An 18,412-nucleotide genomic window follows, 5' to 3' on the forward strand; every position below is an offset into this window, starting at 1 on the left:
TCCCAAGCCCGCCCTGAAGCGCTCGCGGTGGGGGGATGGCCCCCAGGACCCAGGGCTCGGATCCGCGCCAAGGCGTTCCGGTCAGCAGCAGCCCCGCCGCTCCCCGGGCCCCGCCGCACTGGCAAACCCCAGTCCCCGCCAGCCCAATCGTGCTGGCGCTTTAAGGACGGGCGGGGCCGGCTGGGCGACAGCGCTGGACACCTGGTGCTGCCCGGAGCCCGGGCCACCCGGAGTCTCAGCGAGGACGAGGAGGAGAGGTGGGGCTGGCGCGGTCACCACTGGAGAGGAAGGCGAGGCCCGGGTCCCGCGCGCCCCTGGGCGCCCCACGGCAGCCTCAGAGCCCCGCGGGGAGCGCGCAGCCCTCGGGGCGGGCGCCGGGGGTGAGGCCTGGCTCGGTCCCTGCGCACCGGGTGCGGGCGGCCCAGAGGGCGCGGCTGGTGAGCCCCGGGCGGGCCCGGGATCCAGGCCTCGGTTTTGCGGGCTGGGGAGCAGGGCTCGGGGGCAGTGGCCAGGCCCCCCCTTGCCCCCGCCCCTAACACCCGCGCCTCCTGCAGACCCGAGGGTCGCTGCCGGCGGGGTCGCTCAGCCCTGGCGTCCTCCGCCACCACACCTTCACCCGCGCCCGGCTCCCCGCGCGCCTGGACAGCGCCTGCTGCCCGCCTCCCAATGGCCCTGCCCCAGGTGGGTGGAAACGGCCTTCTCCCTCCTTTGCAGGCACTCAGCCACTTCTATCGTCGACCTTGCCCCGACCCCTTCCCCTAACCTCGGTCACGGTGGCTTGGTGGGCAGAGTGTGGACACCCGGGGCTCTGCCTGGGTTTTATCTTGCTGGGTGGCTTGAGGCCATGGCACTCAGGACCTTAATTGGGGATGGTTTGGGAAACTCTTGTTCGGACAATTTGGTCTTTACACAAAGCGGCCTCTAAAGTGCCTTTATTGGAGCCAGGTGCAGTGGCTCACGCCTGTAATCCCAGCACTTTGGGAGGCTGAGGCGGGCTGATCACTTGAGGTCAGGAGTTCAAGACCAGCCTGGGCAACATGGTGAAACCCTGTCTCTACTAAAAATACAAAAATTAGCCGGGCATGGTGGCACCTGTAATCCTAGCTGCTTGGGAAGCTGAGGCAAGAGAATCACTTGAACTCAGGAGGCAGAGGGTGCAGTGAGCTGAGATTGCAGGATTGCACTCTAGCCTGGGCGACAGAGCAAGACAGAGTCTCAAAAAAAAAAAAAAAAAAAAGAAAAAGAAAAAGAAAAAGAAAAAGAAAGTGCCCTTATTGGTATGGAGTAGGACATGGAGAATGGCATGGCGTTCTGTCCTGGGTTTGTGCGGGAGTGGGCACAGGAGGGAGGCTCTGTCCTCCAGACTCTCCTGACAGGAGCAGGGCCTTTCTACTAGACTTTTAGTGAGGATGCTGCCCCCATGCCAGGGGGCAGATAATAGAGTCAGACTGGCCCTGCCACCAGTGAACAGATAGGGCAAGATGAAGGGCAGGGACAGGTACTAAGTACGGCTGTAGAAATAAAAATAATCATAATAAGAATAAATTTATTTTAATATATCCTCATTCTCAGAAGCAATATGGTGCTATTGTGCCCATTTACAGGGGAGGGCACTAAGGCGTGGAGAAGCTGGATCCTGCCAGTGTCAGAGCAGGGTGCATCCTCAGTCCAGCCTTGTGTCCCCATGCCTCACTTATAGCCTGCTGTCTTGCCATCTCATTTTCATTACCTGCTTTCCCCTTGCAGGCAGGGATTTGAACTCAGAGATGCTGGGCGGTCACAGAGCTAACAGGGAATGACCACTGTAGTCAGAGGGAGTGGTCAGTGGAGCCATTTGATCACGGGAAAGCCGTCTGGCTAGAGGGAGGTGGGGGCAGCTGCAGTAGACAGCCTTCTGGGAAGGGGTGCAATGAGGGCCCTGGATGGGAGCAAAGGGCACTCCAGGTGGAGGGAGCACAGGTCTAGTAGAGGGTCCAGATGAAAGGAGTTTGGGTGAGAACACCCTGCTGATAGTGACATCCCTGACCTATAATAATAAGGAAAACAACCACTGCGCAACGGAACAGGCTGCCCTTCATCCAGTGGACATTGACCTTCTCAACCCCCCACTCCCCCAGGATGACAGGTTAGCATGTGCCCTGCCTGCTGTGGTGGATCCACATGGAAGGAGCAAGACCCACACAGAAAATGACCCTGACCCCATGTGAGAACATGCAAAGGGCAGTTGCAGGGGTTAGTCTGAGGCCTGGGAGGAGTTAAGCTGGGAAGGAGGGGCATGCATTCTAAAGAGTGAGAGCTGCCTGTGCCAAAGACAAGTACATCTATTCGCAGCATGGTCCCAACTTTCTATACTAAAAGATACTGATAGACCTAGCTGTACACACACACAGGGATTTGACTCAGACTAGACTTGGGTCCAAATCCAGCAGTAACCCTAGTGGACAAATTGTCACCCTATTGTGGTCACCAATTGTGGAGAAATTGTCACCCTAGTGGCCACAGTGTCTTTAGGACACAGTGCTGTTGTGGGGATAAAGTGAAGGGATACCTGTAAAGCGCTTCACATGGTGCCCAGCCCAGTAAATGCCCAGCCTGATAAATGCACAGCATACATCTGCTGCTGCCATCATCCTGTATGCAGGACAAAGGGGCAATGAACAGAAACAGCCACCTGGCGATTGTGCTCATCTCTGAGAGGCAAGATTAGTGGTGATTTGTATTTTGCTTTTTTTTTTTTTTTTTTTTTTTGAGGAGTCTCACTCTGTCACCCAGGCTGGAGTGTAGTGCAGTGGTGCGATCTCAGCTCACTGCAACCTCCACATCCTGGGTTCAAGTGATTCTCAAGCTACTCCTGAGGAGCTGGGACTACAGGTGCCCACCACCACGGCCGGCTAATTTTTGTATTTCTAATAGAGACGGGGTTTCACCATGTTGCCCAGGCTGGTCTTAAACTCCTGACCTCAGGTGATCCACCCACCTCGGCCTCCCAAAGTGCTGGGATTACAGGTGTGAGCCACTATGCCCAGCCTGTATTATTTTTAATTTTTATTATCTTTTGTGGTTTTCTCCTTTTTCCACAATGAGCAGCGACTATTGTTTGATAGAAAATAAAAAGTAGTGTAGGTTGCCCCATGCGGGCATGCCTAGGTGTGCGCTCCTCCAGTGCTGAGAACCATGCTGTACCTGGCTTTGGACAAGGTCCTTCACCTTTTTGGGCTCACTCTCCTCATTTGTAAAATGGGGCTTTTCCTCTGGCCTGCCCCTGTAGGGAGGCAGGTGCAATGCTAGGTATAAAGGGCTGTTGAGTACCATAACATACATGCAGGGGTTACTGTTCTTGATTTGCTTGTGTGTTTTGGTTTTTGAATTTTTTCCCCACAAACAGGTTTCTTCTCTTGACAGCCTCTCCTAGCTCTTTGACTTTGGGGATGGGAGACCGGGGATAGTCCTTACATGAAAAGGCTTTGAGCTAGAGACAGGAGGCATTTGCGCCCTGGACAGATTCACAGGAAGAGAACTGCAGGTCATTTATCAATGGAATTTCTCTATTTGCATCCAGAGGTCTAGGGGTGCAGAAAGATTGAGGTCCACTCCCAGAGCCCCCCTTTTACATGTGTACATTCTGTCACACACACACACACACACGTGTGTGTTTTTAAACACATTTGGTAACATTCCCTTTTGAAATGTAAAGTTTCACCTGCTACATCTTGAACATTTTCCATGCCCTTTAGCTCCCATGGGATCATGGCTTTAAGCGGCCACACAGCAGTATGTCATTTGGATATATTGTCGTTGGCTGGGCAAGCCCCGCTTGGAAGGGATTTGTGATCACTGAAGCCTCCCTTTAAGGTCTGTGGCCCCCGCTCCTGCTTCACTGGCTCAGCCTCTGGAAGAGGAGACAGTGCTTCTGCAAATCCTCCTAGCGGCCTCCTAGAGAGCCTGCCTTTTATCCGATGAGGAAGCAGGCCCGGGGCAGGTGAGGGGCTTACCCCGTGATACAGCTGTAGAGGGGGAACCAAAGCCAGGACTGTCCTTCATGTCCCTGTGCTGTGGCAGCTGGAATCCTGCACTGCCTCCTCTCTCCTAGCTCTTCACAACTGAGGGTGGATTTTCACCCAACCAGCATGTATTTATCCAGCAACACTTTCTCTCAGTTCAGAGGATCTATTGAGCAGTTATTATGTGCTAGGCACTGAGGGGATATAGTGGTAAACAAGGCCCATGTGGACCCTGCCCTCAGGCAGTCACAGAGCGCGGAGTGGGACAAGTGAAGCAGAAGTTAAGCACAGGTTTCTGCTGTGGCAAAGGTGGCCCAGGGCACTCAGGAGTTTAAAGTTAAAGTGTCTGCAGAGAAGGCTTCCCTGGTGAGGCTGAGCTGAGCCTTGAGGGGAGCTAAGGGGAAGTTACAGGCACAGGGACTGGAAGGTACAATGCGCAGCCTAGAAATTGGCTTTGGGGACAACTCAGACCTAGGTTTCAGCCTCCTACGTCTATGTGATCCAGGGCCAGGACCCTTCCAAGTTTTTCCCCCTTGTGCATTTTTTTTTTTTTTTTTTTTTTTTTTTTTTTGAGACAGAGTCTCGCTCTGTCGCCCAGGCTGGAGTGCAGTGGCCGGATCTCAGCTCACTACAAGCTCCGCCTCCCAGGTTTACGCCATTCTCCTGCCTCAGCCTCCCAAATAGCTGGGACTACAGGCGCCCGCCACCTCGCCCAGCTAGTTTTTTGTATTTTTAGTAGAGACGGGGTTTCACCGTGTTAGCCAGGCTGGTCTCGATCTCCTGACCTCGTGATCCGCCCGTCTCGGCCTCCCAAAGTGCTGGGATTACAGGCTTGAGCCACCGCATTCTTTTATTTAATTGAGACAACGCTGTATGCATAATTTGGTATACTAAGTTGAGAAAAGCAAGATGTGATAAATGTTTCCTCCTCTTGTTAAACCTTTGTGCTGAGCTTGATTTTTTTTTAAAAAATGGGCTAATATTAATTATTCATTCTAGAGATTATGCCATAGTTTACTCACCATTTCTTTATCATTGAACATTTTAGCACTTTCCAAATTATGGCCATTATTAATAAGGCCACAGTGAACATATGTGTGTATGTGTCTGTGTGTGTGTGTGTGTGTGTGTGTGTGTGTGTGTGTGTGTGTGTGTGACAGTCTCACTCTTTTGCCCAGGCTAGAGTACAGTGGTGTGATCTTGGCTCACTACAACCTCTGCCTCCCAGGTTCAAGTGATTCTTCTGCCTCAGCCTCCCGAGGAGCTGGGATTACAGGCATGTGCCACCATGCTCGGATAATTTTTGTATTTTTAGTAGTGATGGGGTTTCACCATGTTGGCTGGACTGGTCTCGAACTCCTGACCTCAGGTGAGCCGCCCACCTTGACCTCCCAAAGTGCTGGGATTACAGGCGTGAGTCACCGCACCCAGCCCGGAGAACATCTTTTTCCACAAAGTTTTGCTCTATGTTGTGAATTTCGGCCTCAGACTCTTCAGTACCCTCTTTCACACTTGTTCTGGGTCTCAGTATCTTCCTCTGTTCAATAACAGTGTCCATCTCACAAGATTGTGACCAGGTGAAGTCAGGCAGTGCATAACCAGCAAGCCCCAATCCTGGCAGGCCTGGAGGTTCCCACACGCCTTCACTTTCCTCTTTCCCAGCTTCCTGTGTGGTAGTCAGGGTGGGGAGTCTTCGACCCACCAGGCAGATGGGGCCCCTGAGGCCTGGAGGGAGGCCCTGAGTGAAAGCGGTCACACTTACTGAGCTTCTGTGATGTCCCAGGCATGGTGCTGATATATGTTTACCTCTGACCTTCAAAATAGCCCAGCAAAGTCAGGGACACCATCTCCACTTCACAGATGAGGAAACTGAGGCCCAGAGGAGTTAAGTGACTTCTCCAAGGTTGTACAGTGACCTCAGGCAGCTGAGGATTAACACCTGGCCTCCAGCACCTTTCATATGGCTCATTTCCTCTTCTCCCTCCTTCTCTGTGTCCAGATGTGTGACGGGAGCCACACGGCCTCCACCCTCCGCTATTGCATGACGGTCAGCGGCACAGTGGTTCTGGTAGCTGGGACGCTCTGCTTTGCTTGGTGGAGCGAAGGGGATGCAAGTACCCAGCCTGGCCAGCTGGCCCCACCCACGGAGCATCCGGTGCCCGAGGGCCCCAGCCCCCTGCTCAAGTCCGTCAGCTTCGTCTGCTGCGGCGCAGGTGGCCTGCTGCTGCTCATTGGCCTGCTGTGGTCCTTCAAGGCCAGCACCCGGGGGCCACCCCGATGGGACCTCTATCACCTCTCCAGAGACCTGTACTACCTCACTGTGGAGTCCTCAGAGAAGGAGAGCTGCAGGTCAGCAGGGCAGGGTGGGGCAGCGGGTGGGGATCACAGGTAGGGGCCCAGTCACACCAGCCCACCAACCAGCATTTGTAATTCCAGCAAATTCTCATGGGGTTCCTCCTTTGGACCAGGCTTTGCCCTGTGCCCTGGGTACATGGAAGCTGATCAGTACAACCCTGAAGGAGTTTAAAGCCCCATGACAGAGGCTGATGATGACAAACCGGAGTAGGTAGTGCTGTGTGAGAGAGGCATGTCTTCTAAAGACATGGAGAAACCCAGGAAGGCTTCCTGGAGGAGGTGGCAGCTGAGCTCAGCTTGCTATGGGACAGAATAGCAGAGGGTTAAAAGCCTAGACACAAGAGTCAGACCCACTGGACCCTGTTCTGGTTCTATCACAAACTAGCAGTGGGTCTTTGAGTAGATCATGCAATCCCCCTAAACTTTTTAATTTCGTCATTTGAAATAAAAAGGACTAATAGCAACAGCAATAATAGCAAACCCCTCTACAGTACCAGCCATGTGCCAGGCACTGTTCAAAGTGCTATCCCATACTCCCTCAGCTGATCCTTACAGCAGTCCTCTGAAGTAGCTACTGTTATGAATTCCATTTGTAGAGGAGGAAATGGAGGCATGGAGACACTAAGTAACTCAGTCAAGGACATCAGCTAGTGTGTGTCAGAACCAGGACTTGAACCCAGGCAGTCTGGCCTCAGAGTCTATGCTCAACGCCCACTCCCTACTTCCGGTGACACTTGGGAAAATTAAATGAGATATGTATGTTGAGCTTTAGCCCAGTGCCTGGAACACAGCAGGTGCACAGCAAATGTCAACTTTTCCTCTAGTGGACATGGTGGAAAAGAGGCATTTTAGGCAGGTAGAAGAACATGCACAAAGGTATGGGGATGGGGACAAAGTGTTGCATGAAGACAGCGTCTCTCAACCTTCTGTTTTCATTATCGGTCTCCCCACCCTGCCTTGTGCCATCCTTCTTAGACTTTCTTTTTTTTTTTCAAATCCTCCTCCAAGAAATTGTAATACCCCAGATACATTGTGTATTTGTTTATGTTCTATATGTGTATCTGTGCTTTATACATAAAAAGAGTGTTACTCTCCCCAAAAATCAGTGTTTGTCCTGTTGAGAATGCATGCATTATGCATGCCCTTTTATGTACTTATTTATTCAACAAAGTACAGAGTGTGCCTATGTGCCAGGGGCCTGTGTACATCACCTCCTGTCCTTCTTTCTATTGCCTCCAAGGTAAGAATGACTGTTGTGTCTGCAGAAAAGGAAGGGGAGGCATAGCTAGAAAGTGGCAGGAGCCTGCTGGCTGCACGGCTGGCATTCTTCCCCCCGCATCAGTCCTAAGCCCTGGATCCCTGTGTGAGAGGGGCTAAGCCAGACTGCTGTGAGCTGGCCTGGGACCTGGGACCTGAATGCTCTTCCTCCCTGTGTTAAGAGGGAAAGTGTTGTCCGAGTCAAAGAATGTAGGAGCATTCCTGCTACCAGCCTGTGCCTTCTTAACGCTAGAGATGATGCAGTACAGTCGGCCCTTTCTGTCTATGGGTTCTGCGTCCATGATTCAACCAACCATGGATCCAAAATACTTGAAAAAAAGAATTGTGTCTGTGCTGAACATGTACAGACTTTGATTTCTTCTCATCATTCCCTAAACAGTACAGCATAATAACTATTTACATAGCATTTCCATAGTGTTAGATATTGCAGGGCCTTGGGGACTCTCCAGCCAAACCCTTCACTTCTCAGATGAGAGGCCTGAGTCTCAGAAAGACCAAGTGACCTACCTGGTCATGCAGTGAGTTAGTGGTCAGTTGGAACCAGACCAGGCCCCAGATGCTCTGGACCAGAGCCTGCTCCTCCCACCCAGCCGGATGTGAGTGCAGGGGCTGGGTGTTGCCTGTACACACAGCCATGTTGATGCAACAGGGTCTAGGCACAGCTGCGCCTGGCAGGTGGGGCCCCTTGGCCCTCACTCCCAGTGGGCCAGGGAGGAAGCCCACCCAGGAGGCCACAGGGTGATCCTAGCCCATCGAGCTCCAAGACCCAAGTCGTAGACTCAGAAACTGGGTGGCGGGGGGTCGAGGAGGCTGCTTTTGCTGGTGGTGCTCTTTCCTGTCCCGAGGCTGACCCAGCCCAGCCCTGCTGCCTGCAGAGCCCAGCACCTGGCCCCCATGGGTGGCTACTCTGCTATTCTTGCTCCCAGGCACCTCGGTCTCTGGTGGTGCCCGCTGTGGGTAACTCCAGGTCAGAAACAAAACCTTCCTGGGCTGATGGCTTGGGCAGGTCCCTTCCCCTCTTGGCCTCGGTTTCCCTGTATATTCATCTACTTATTCTTTCATGCATGTACCTAATATTGATTGAGCACACGGAGGTACGCTGGGTCCTATTCAGAGAACTGAAGTGCCACAGCGGGCAAAACAGACAAAGCCCCTGCCCTCAGGAAGCTCATATCTTCAGTGTAAGTCCCCTTAGTGAGGTGACTGGATGTGGGGCCTCCAGTAGTCCCTGCTCTTTCTTTTAGAAGCTGTGTGTCCTTGAGGATGTTACTTAGACTCTCTGAGCTGTGTCTGACACCTCATCTCTCAGCTGCGGTGACACACCTTTTCCCTATCATCGCTGTCAGGCTCAGATGAGATGAGAGTTAGGGAAGCGTACATGCTGTAGCTGGTACACACACCTGCTTTCTCTGCTATTCCTGTTTTAGTTTACAACGCACCCTCATGCCCACTAGATTTGAGCCTCAACTGCTTATGAGGTAAGTGTAAGGATTGGGTCCATTTGACAGCTGAGAAAACTAAGGTGAGGAGAGATGAGGTAGCTTGGGGGAAAGGTGTGATGGGTGGACTTAGCTTGAGCATTGCTGTCAGACGAAGCTGGGACTTTGCCACTTAGCCGACACATGGCCTTTACTCATCCATAAAATGGGTGTGGGCCTCTACCCCCGAGGGTGGTTGAGAATATGAAAGGAGATTAGAGAACTTAAGTGTTGGGCAAATTGTGTGTCATCCTTTGCCCCACTCCTCCTGGGTTTGCCTGACTCAGCTGAAGGGCAGTGGAGCTTGTGCCAGGCCCAGGTCTTCTGCCCCAACCAGGCTGCAAAGATTAGGGTGAGCCCTGGCCTCCATGGCACTTCCTGTGCAGGGAAACCACTGTGGCAGGACTGCCCCACACAGCTGAGAGGCGCCACATCCAGAGGCACCATGAATGGGGCCCGCTCCCAGAGGGGTGTGATGCGGCTGCCCTGCTCACTGAGTTCCTGGCATCCTCGACTGTGACCTTGGCGACTTGGAGCTGGGCGGGCCCAGCTGGCCACTAAGGTGGCAAAAGGTGGTGTGAGGGCCGCTTCACATCTGCCCTCTAAGCAAACTTCCTGCTGTGGGCAGAGCTCACTGGCACCTGTGCCCTGCCCTGCCAGCTGTCACCTGCTGGGATGGCCCCAGGCCTACCCAAAGCCTGTCTCACGTGTCCAGGCTTCTAAGCGGGGCCGGGGCATGGCTGGGAGGTGAGCAGGCAGGAGATGGGCCTCTGGAAGCTAATTACTCTCACTTTTCTGTGTGTTGTGAAATGTTTGTTTTTCATTTTTTTCTTCCCCTGAATCTGAAAGGGGAATTATTATCCTCATTTTACAGATGAGGAGAAAGAGGTTCAGAGAAGGTGTGAATGTGGTCCAGGTCACACAGCAATAGAACCCAACTTGCCTGCTGCCAGGGGCAATATTATGTATCCCGCCCTCATCTGCAAGGATGCTGGGAGCTTAGAGTAGGGTGAGGACAGGCACCGTCTCAGCTTCCTGGGCTGTCTTCCAGAGAAGGAAGCGAGGTCTGTGAGAATCTGTGGAAGCACTGGACATGGAGTTCTATGTTTGGGACTCCTGGCCGGTGTCCCAGGGATTTCTGGCTGGTGCCCTGCCCTGTACTGACATACAGGCTGGGGTTCAAATCCAGGGTCCCATCAATCTGCTCCATCACCCTGGTCTGTGATTGGGAGCAGTGAGCCTCCCAGCAGGCTGCTGTGGGGCTGCAGTGGGCCCAGAAGACACATTGCCAGAGAAAGTCCAGATCTCCAGTGGGTGTTGGGCGTTCACCTGAGGGGCAGCAGCAGCCTCCCAGCATGGGCCCCTCCATCAGCCCCTGGAGCTGAGTCCCATCTACTGCCTCTTCTGTTCCCCCGGCTGGCCTCTTGCCATTGGCCCTTCCTCGGTCTAGACAGTAGGAGCATAGGTGTGGAATAAACTGCTTCCCAGCAGCTCCAAACCGAGGAGCCTGGCAAGTGGCTCAGCCTCTCTGTCTTGTGGAGCCTGCCATCTAGAGGCCTGTGATAAGCTTTGCTCCCCCACCCATTCCCCACAGGAGCCCCTTGAGATTCTGTTCATAACCCCACTTACATCCCAGGCACTGAGTGCCGCCCTGCGTGAGCACATTTAACCTGCACTCTGTCCTGTAAGGCAGGTGCCACTATTGTTCCCCATTTTACAGGTGAGGAAACCAGGCCCCACGAATGGAATTAGAGACCCATGATCTCCCAGCAGGAATGTGTCCAAGCAGGGAGGTGAACCACCAGTGCCCAGACTCATAACCACCCTCAGTGTTGGAAGGGACCTTCAGGATCACCCCCAAAGCAGGAGCAGCCCACACCTAGGATCAGTGACATTCCCACCCCACTCCCCACTGTGTGTCCCAGGTGGGAAAGGGGCATTGGATCCCCAGAGATGACCCGCCAGGGCTCTGAGGGGGCCGACAGCTGGTCTCGTTCCTATCAGCCTCAGGCTGCCGGGGGCGTGGGTGATCTGTCTCGGGGTCTGGCCTGCAGAACCTGGTCAGTGGAGCCGCAGAGAACCTGGTCTCTGCCTCAAGTCCCTGTGGGGTGGTTTAGTTGGCCAGGGGTGGGGACAAGAAAAGAGTCACAGGACAGTAAAGCTGTCCAGAGATAGAGGTGGTTGATCTGGTAAGTTGTAAGCTCTCCATCCCTGGAGGTATGCACGTAAAGATAATCACTTGGCAGACATCATATCAAAATCTAAAGCATCCAGATGGGCAGAGGAGTTGAGGTCTCCCATTCTGCCCTGAGCATCCCAGTTCTGATCTGGTAAAGGATATTTCAATAGGTGGGATCCTTTCTCTCTATGGACCACCATCACTCAATCTTTCAACAAACACCCCTAAGCACCTACCCTCAGCCCCTGAACTCTCAGTCACTGCCCTAGGGCAGGACTTTTCCTGCAGAGAGGACTTAGGAGGCACCAGGAGGTGCTGGAGGCACACACAGGGAACTAACTCTATGGAGCAGGGAGGGGGTGGCGGGAAGGCTGAGGGCCGAAGGGGCTGGCTCATGCCAAGTTTCAACTGTGTATATGGGGCTTTGGGGAGCCGCAAAGGCTTGGAGCAGGGTGTGAAGACTTCTCTGCCCCCAGCCTTTCTCACTGTCTCCCTGGCAGGCAGCAGGGTCTGTCCCAGCCCCTGTTAACAGCCTCTCTTCTGTTCCCGCAGGACCCCCAAAGTGGTTGACATCCCCACTTATGAGGAAGCCGTGAGCTTCCCAGTGGCCGAGGGGCCCCCAACACCACCTGCATACCCTATGGAGGAAGCCCTGGAGCCAAGTGCACCAAAGGATGCCCTGCTCAGCACCCAGCCCCCCTGGCCTCCACCCAGCTACGAGAGCATCAGCCTTGCTCTTGATGCCGTTTCTGCAGAGACGACACTGAGCACCACGTGCTCCTGCTCAGGCCTGGTTCAGACTGCACCGGGAGGAAGCTAAAGGCTCCTAGCGGGCCCTGAATCCAGAGACAAAAATGCTGTATCTTTTCCAGAGTCTCATGCAGTGCCTGGGCCACAGTAGGCACTCAACAGATGTTCATTGTCGAAGGCTGTTCTATTTATCTATTGCTGTATAGCAAACCACCCCAAATTTAGTGGCTTAAAATAAATCCCATTTTATTATATCTCACGACTCTATGAGTTGCCTAGGCCCAGCTGGGGGTGTTCTGCCCTCTGTGGTATGGGTGAGGGCCGTCATCGGGGGCCCAGCTGGCCAGAACATCCTGGGTGGCACTCCTATGGCCAGTGGTGAGTGCTGGCTGTCAGCTGGGAGATTGTGTGCAGGTGAGAAAACTGGGGCCCAGGGGCACACATCACATTTATAACAAGAAGAACATGGCCTCTGAATTCAGACCACCTATGTATAGGTTCCACAGGTACCTTTTTTTTTCAGACAGGGTCTCACTGTGTCACCCAGGCTGGAGTGCAGTGGCTCAATCATGACTCGCTGCAGCCTCTTTCTCCCAGGCTCAAGCGATCCTCCCACCTCAGTCTCCCAAGTAGCAGAAACCATAAGCATGCCCGACTAATTTTTAAAAATTTGTTGTAGAGAGGTAGCTTGCTCTGTTGCCCAGGTTGGTCTCGAACTCCCAGCCTCCTAAAGTGTTAGGATTACAGACGTGAGCCACTGTGCGCAGTCTGCCATGTACCATCTTAGTGACTTGGATGGGTGACTTTTCCTCTCTCCGCCTCAGCCTCCTCATCTGTAAAATGGGAATTAAGGATTCCCTCAAAGAGCCGATTTGTGAGGATTCAGTGAGATGATAGCAACTGACATGTGAGTTCACACTGATGCCGCCGTCAATGGCTCAGTGCTGAGGCACCAGATAATAAAGGCAGGTGTCTTAGCCCTGAGCCAGGTGCCTAGTACGTGTACAGTAATTGTCAGTTGTATTAGTAGAGGTAGCCCTCCTCCACCAAGGGAAAATTCGGCCTCTGCTCCCATACCTCCTGTGACGGGAAGCTCACTACTTTTGCTCACTTTGCAGATGTGGCAGAAACATCTACTTTTGACCAGCCCCATTCTGCATCCCTACGTCTCTAGCCCATCCCACTTCCATGAAAAGAGGTGAAGTAACCTTCCCAGGGTCACACTGCCAGCAGGGGTCCAAAGGCCTGCGGCTTAGTCAGCTGGAGAAGGGTGGCATCCCCAGAGCCTACTGTGTACTGGGCCTGGTCCTCTGCCATCGTGTCATCTTCAGATGCCCTGCGACAGGTGGTGGTGTCAGCATTTGACAGGTGAGGAGCTAGCTTTGGAGAGGTAAAAATCCCAGACGATAAAGTCACAGCCGGTGTGGGGTCCTCCCACCTAGGCTGCATCATTGTCACAGTAGCCACCATCTGGTCTTGGTCTCTCTGCTTCTCCCTGAGGCCCTTGCAGTCTCTTCTCAGCCCAGCAGGCAGAGTGATCTGTTCAGACCCAGGTCAGATCATGACCCACCCCGCCCCGCCGCACCCCACCCTTCCCTCCCCCGCCCCGCCCCTGTGGCTCCCAGCTCACCTTGAATAATGAAAGCCCAGGCCAGGCATCATGGCTCACGCCTGCAATCCTAGCAGTTTGGGAGGCTGAGGCGGGTGGATCATGAGGTCAGGAGTTCAAGACCAGCCTGGCCAAGATGGTGAAACCCCATCTCTACTAAGAATACAAAACATAGCCGGTGGCGGGTGCCTGTAATCCTAGCTCCTCAGGAGGCTGAGGCAGAGAATTGCTTGAACCCAGGAGGTGGAGGTTGCAGTGAGCCAAAATCGCACCACTGTACTCCAGCCTGGGCGACAGAGCGAGACTCCTTCTCGGGAAAAAAAAAAAAAAAAAAGCCCAGACACTGGTCTGGGGAGAGGGGGGCTCTGAGGCCTGATCTGAGCCTGTCCTCTCTCCTGACCCTCTCATCTCCTGACACTCCCTCTCCCTGCTCTCTGCTCCAGCCAGTCTCACTGAGGCCCTTGCACTGACTGTTCCCTCTCTCCTGAAGCGCTTCCTGGGGCCTGGCTCTTCAGCAACCTGGGGATCTTTTCTGACCTGCTCCCTCCCCCATCACCAAACTCTGGATGCCTCCTGTGCCTCCCTCCCTTCCTCTCCTTTACAGTCACTGCTTCACCCTCCCTTCTTGGTATTAACACAGGACAGTCTAGGAACCTGGAGGTGTAGGTGTGAAGTGACCTTGGGCGGGTTAGCTGAGTTAATGAGTTGCCAGTGTGACCAGGAGGCACCATGTTACTGGGCAGGCACTGAAGGGGCAAGGGCGGGGAGGGCTGGAAGCACAGGGAGACCTTTTCTGCCTTTCTGTCCGATCCACTCATCTGTGTCGCAACTGGAAGCCCGCAGGAGGGGCCATGACTTGCTCAAGGTCACCAGCATCATGGAGGAGGCTGAGTCGGGGTGCAGAGGGAGACAGACTCCTGACCAGGCCATGTTACTGTCCTCTTCCAAGCCAAAGTGGCCTCGCTGTGAATGGGGGCTCCCCATTTCGTGCCCATCGGCAGGGTGCCTGACCATGGAGCCACGTGAGGGCCAGCTCTGCCACTCTGCAGCCCCCGGGGGCACCAGTTTGCTTGCTGATTTCTTTCCTCCTGGGCCCAACCGTCCAGTTTCTTCACCTCCTATTCAGACCTCATCTTGTGCTGGCCACCAGAGTCTCAGATGACGGATCCTCAGAGCTCAGACCTCTCCCGTGCTTTCCTTGGGCCTCTCCCGGGCTTCTGTTACCTGCTGGGTGGGCTTGGTGACCCCTGCCCCTGGAGCTCTCCCCTTAAATCAGCCCATCCCAGTCAGAAATCCCTATGCTACCCCCTCAGTGGCTCATCGCTGCTCACTGGGATCTTTCTCTAACTGAAACATTAAAATCTGGTTCTCGTCTTTCCCCTGCATAACCTCTGTGAAAAATGTCAGACATCTTAGCCCCAGCAGGTTTCCTGCCAGCATTTCCTCTCCGGCCTCTCTCTCCCACGGACACAGATTCCATCCCTCTATTCACATGAGCATCCAGAGCCTACCCTGTCCTAGCCCCTGGGGATAGAGCAGTGCTCAAAACAAAGTCCCCACTCTGTGGGTGCTTGAGTTCTAGCTGGGGGAGACAGACAGACAAGAGACAAGATAAATCACACATATAGTATGATGGGTGGCTGTGAGCACGATGGAGAAACATTGGGAAAGGAATACAGGGAACCCCTGGGGAGGCGACTCTGCAGTTTTATAGCAGAATCAGGGAAGACCTTACTGTGAAGGCAACATTTGGGCAAAGGCCTGAAGGAGGTAAGGGAGGGAGCCATGCAGCTACAGGAAGGATAGCACTCCAGGCAGAAAGAACAGCAGGTGCGGAGGTCCTGGGGTGCATGCGTGTTCCGGGAACAGCATGGGGCCAGGGTGGTGGAGTGGGTGAGTGAGAGGGGGCGTGGCGGGAGGCAAGCTCAGAGGATTGATATGCAGGCAGCGTGGGCCAATTATCCAGAGCCTTTGGGTCATCTTAAAGCATTTGGTTTTTACTCTGATGAGATGGGAAGCCATTACAGGGCTCCGTGCAGAAGAGGTACATGTTCTGACCCAGTATTGGGGTTGCAAAGAGACTTCAGAGGTCAAGGATGGAAGTAGAGACCAGTTAGGGAGAGAAAGAGATGATGGAGGCTCAGACCCGATGACAAGCAGTCGTGAGGGGTGAGAAGTGATTGGATTTTTACATGTTGGAGGTAGAGCCCATAGGATGTGGGTGTGAGGGAGGAGGTGAGGTCGGTGGCATGGATCACTAACTGGAAAGATGGGGTTGTGGGAGGGGCAGATCTGGGGAGGAAGACACAATGCAGGCAGCCTGTGCACAGCACTTAGAGCTTTCTCGCCAGCCATGTGTTGGTGGGTACGTGCCTCAGTGCCTTTGCACATGCTGGCCTCTGTGCCTGGAAGGCTTCTCCTGCCCCATCAGAACTCCATCTGCCTTCTCAAGGGTCCCTTCTGTGAATCTGTCCCTTCACCCCTCATTCCCATCTGTTCCTCTTTCTGCTTTGTGCACATTCGGGACCTCGCACGCATTGCAGAGCCATTACCATATTGTGCCCCAGAAGTTAGGATTGAACGCCATCCATCCCTTAAGCCCTGTGTTTGCGAGTTCCTAACCCTTCAGTGTCCCCCCACACAGTGGGGACTCAACCAGAGACTGCCTGGGGACCTGGGTGGACTCCTGGCTCTACTGTCTGTTCCCAGGTTCTGCCACGTTGGGTTGCTCGCCTTGCCTGCATGGGCCTCGGTGTCTATCTCTGTCAAATGGGCGTGCTCTTTCCTTCCCTGCCTCGGAGGTCTCCCTTGAGAGCCTGCTCGCAAGGAGGATCCCGAAAGCAGGGGTTAGCGCGCCCTCTGCTGGACAACGAAAGACTCCGCCCGCTCTGCTCCCCTGTCCCCCAAGTGGCCCGGGGGAGGCGAAATAAGGCGGGGCGCGGAGCCGGGGGAGGCACTGCAGGAGAGGAGGGGGAGCTGCTGCACCCGAACATTTCCAGCGCACCCTACACACATGTCCTTACTTAATCCCTAGCCTGACTCTGTGGAAGGGCTTAGGTGAGACCCATTTTCCTGAGTGCCTACTTGCTTCCTACTTGATACTGAATTTCTTACTCGTTGTTATCGTTTTATTTTGTTTTTTGTTTTGTTTTGTTTTAAGAGGAGAAGCGACTCAGAGAGAAAAGGGGCAAAGAAGGCTGGGCAGTGTAGAGGAAAGAAAAGGCGCGAGAGGAGGAGAGTACCCGGGTGACCGCGAGGCCTCTGAAGAATGGCTGAAGACCAGATCCATTACATGGGGCTGGGAGGGGAGGTCCCGTCACCGCCCAGCCGCCGACTCAGCTGAGGGAGACCTTAGCCAGCCCCTGCCACTCCGCGGGCTCGGTTTCCTCGCCTGTGAAACGGGGGCGAATGACTCCAATCCCCGCTGCGACTGCTCATCACCAGGTCCGAGCCCAGCCGCCGCCCCGGGGGGAAGGGTCTTGCCCAGCGCCGGGCGGCGCAGGAGGCCCTGCAGGACCGCGGCTGCGGAGACCGTTCCCGCCGCGCGCCTGGGCTCCAGGGCCAGGCGGGCCGAGGTCCCTCTGGGCCTCCGTCTCCTTTCCAGAGAGGGACACCGGCTAGGTGACACGGGACTCGCCGAGGGACTCGCCGTTTCCCTTCTCTGAGCCTGTAGTAGATGATGATAATAATGTTTCCCTGGAGGATCCTGCTTTGTTAATAGTCACAGATTACAAAGCACTTGCCTTTTCCCAGCCCCCTTATGTCCCTTCCCTGTACAAAACCTGGGAGGTGGCCTAATACCTACCCCCGATCTGCAGTTAACGAAACTCAAGCCCGGAGCAGAGTCACCTGCCTGAGCTCACCCTGAGAACCAGACCTGGACATGACCTGATAACTCAGCCCTTTCCTGCCCCTCAGCCATCGCTCAGCCAGGGCCCCGGAGCTCCCTCCAGGACCTCCTCTGCCAACTGTCAAGTGCACCTGGACTCTGAGGGCTGGCGATGGTGGGTGTGGGGAAGGAGAAACCCCTGTTGGAAAAAGGCACTGTGGGAAGGACGACCAGTTAGAGGGGCAGCTGTGAGCACAGGTGTGGGGTTAGGGAACAAGGGCAGCCCTGCTGCTGGGAGGGGACAAGGTGATGACCGCCAACAGGAAATCCCCAAGCCCAGCAAGTCAGGAAGCCCAGCCAAAGCCTTTTATGCTGCATCGGCGATTTAACCCCATGTAAACGCCAAGTGAACGTTCTCTTGAAAAGACCAGTTGTCCTCATTTTCCTGTAATCCTGTAAAGGAATCTGATTTCTTCCATCAGCCTGTCCCCAGGACTAAAACGCCTCATTAGTGTTATTCTTAGGAAGGCGTCTTCCTAGATCAGGCTGCAAGGAAATGGAGGAAGTGGCTATCCGTCACTCACACCCTGGAGGGGCACTAATTCCCAGAGCCTTAGGGGTGGGTGGGGAGCAGCTCATTGAAAGCAGAGCTGGGTGGTGCACAGCGTGTGAAAGTGAAGGGGATGGAGGAACCCAAGGAGGCCAGGCCTGGAGACAGCACCAATCCTGGGCGGTACCATTAGTATTCCCATTTTACAGAGGAGGAAACTGAGGTAGAGGCAGGTAACCTGATCATGACCACGCTGCCCCACAGCAGAGGAGGCAGAATCCAAACCCAGGCAGCCTGCCTTGCCACCAGAGCCGCACTCTTCACCCTCAAGCTGCAATTGAGCAGTATCACGCTGTGGCTAGGCCCACGGCCTCTGGGTTCAC

At 54.4% G+C, this 18,412-nt stretch overlaps 1 protein-coding gene across 1 annotated transcript; it reads left to right on the forward strand.

Annotated features, from left to right (window-relative positions):
• The first annotated feature begins 218 nt into the window (after window positions 1–218).
• TMEM61 (transmembrane protein 61) lies at window positions 219–12,300 on the forward strand. The gene is made up of 4 exons (XM_050803573.1): window positions 219–257; window positions 555–681; window positions 6,001–6,350; window positions 11,844–12,300. The coding sequence occupies exons 2-4, from the start codon at window positions 667–669 to the stop codon at window positions 12,109–12,111; spliced, it is 633 nt and encodes a 210-aa protein (XP_050659530.1). The 5' UTR covers window positions 219–257; window positions 555–666; the 3' UTR covers window positions 12,112–12,300.
• The last annotated feature ends 6,112 nt before the right edge of the window (window positions 12,301–18,412 follow it).

Source organism: Macaca thibetana, chromosome 1 (genome assembly GCF_024542745.1).
Source record: "Macaca thibetana thibetana isolate TM-01 chromosome 1, ASM2454274v1, whole genome shotgun sequence".
NCBI classification, from domain to species: domain Eukaryota; kingdom Metazoa; phylum Chordata; class Mammalia; order Primates; family Cercopithecidae; genus Macaca; species Macaca thibetana.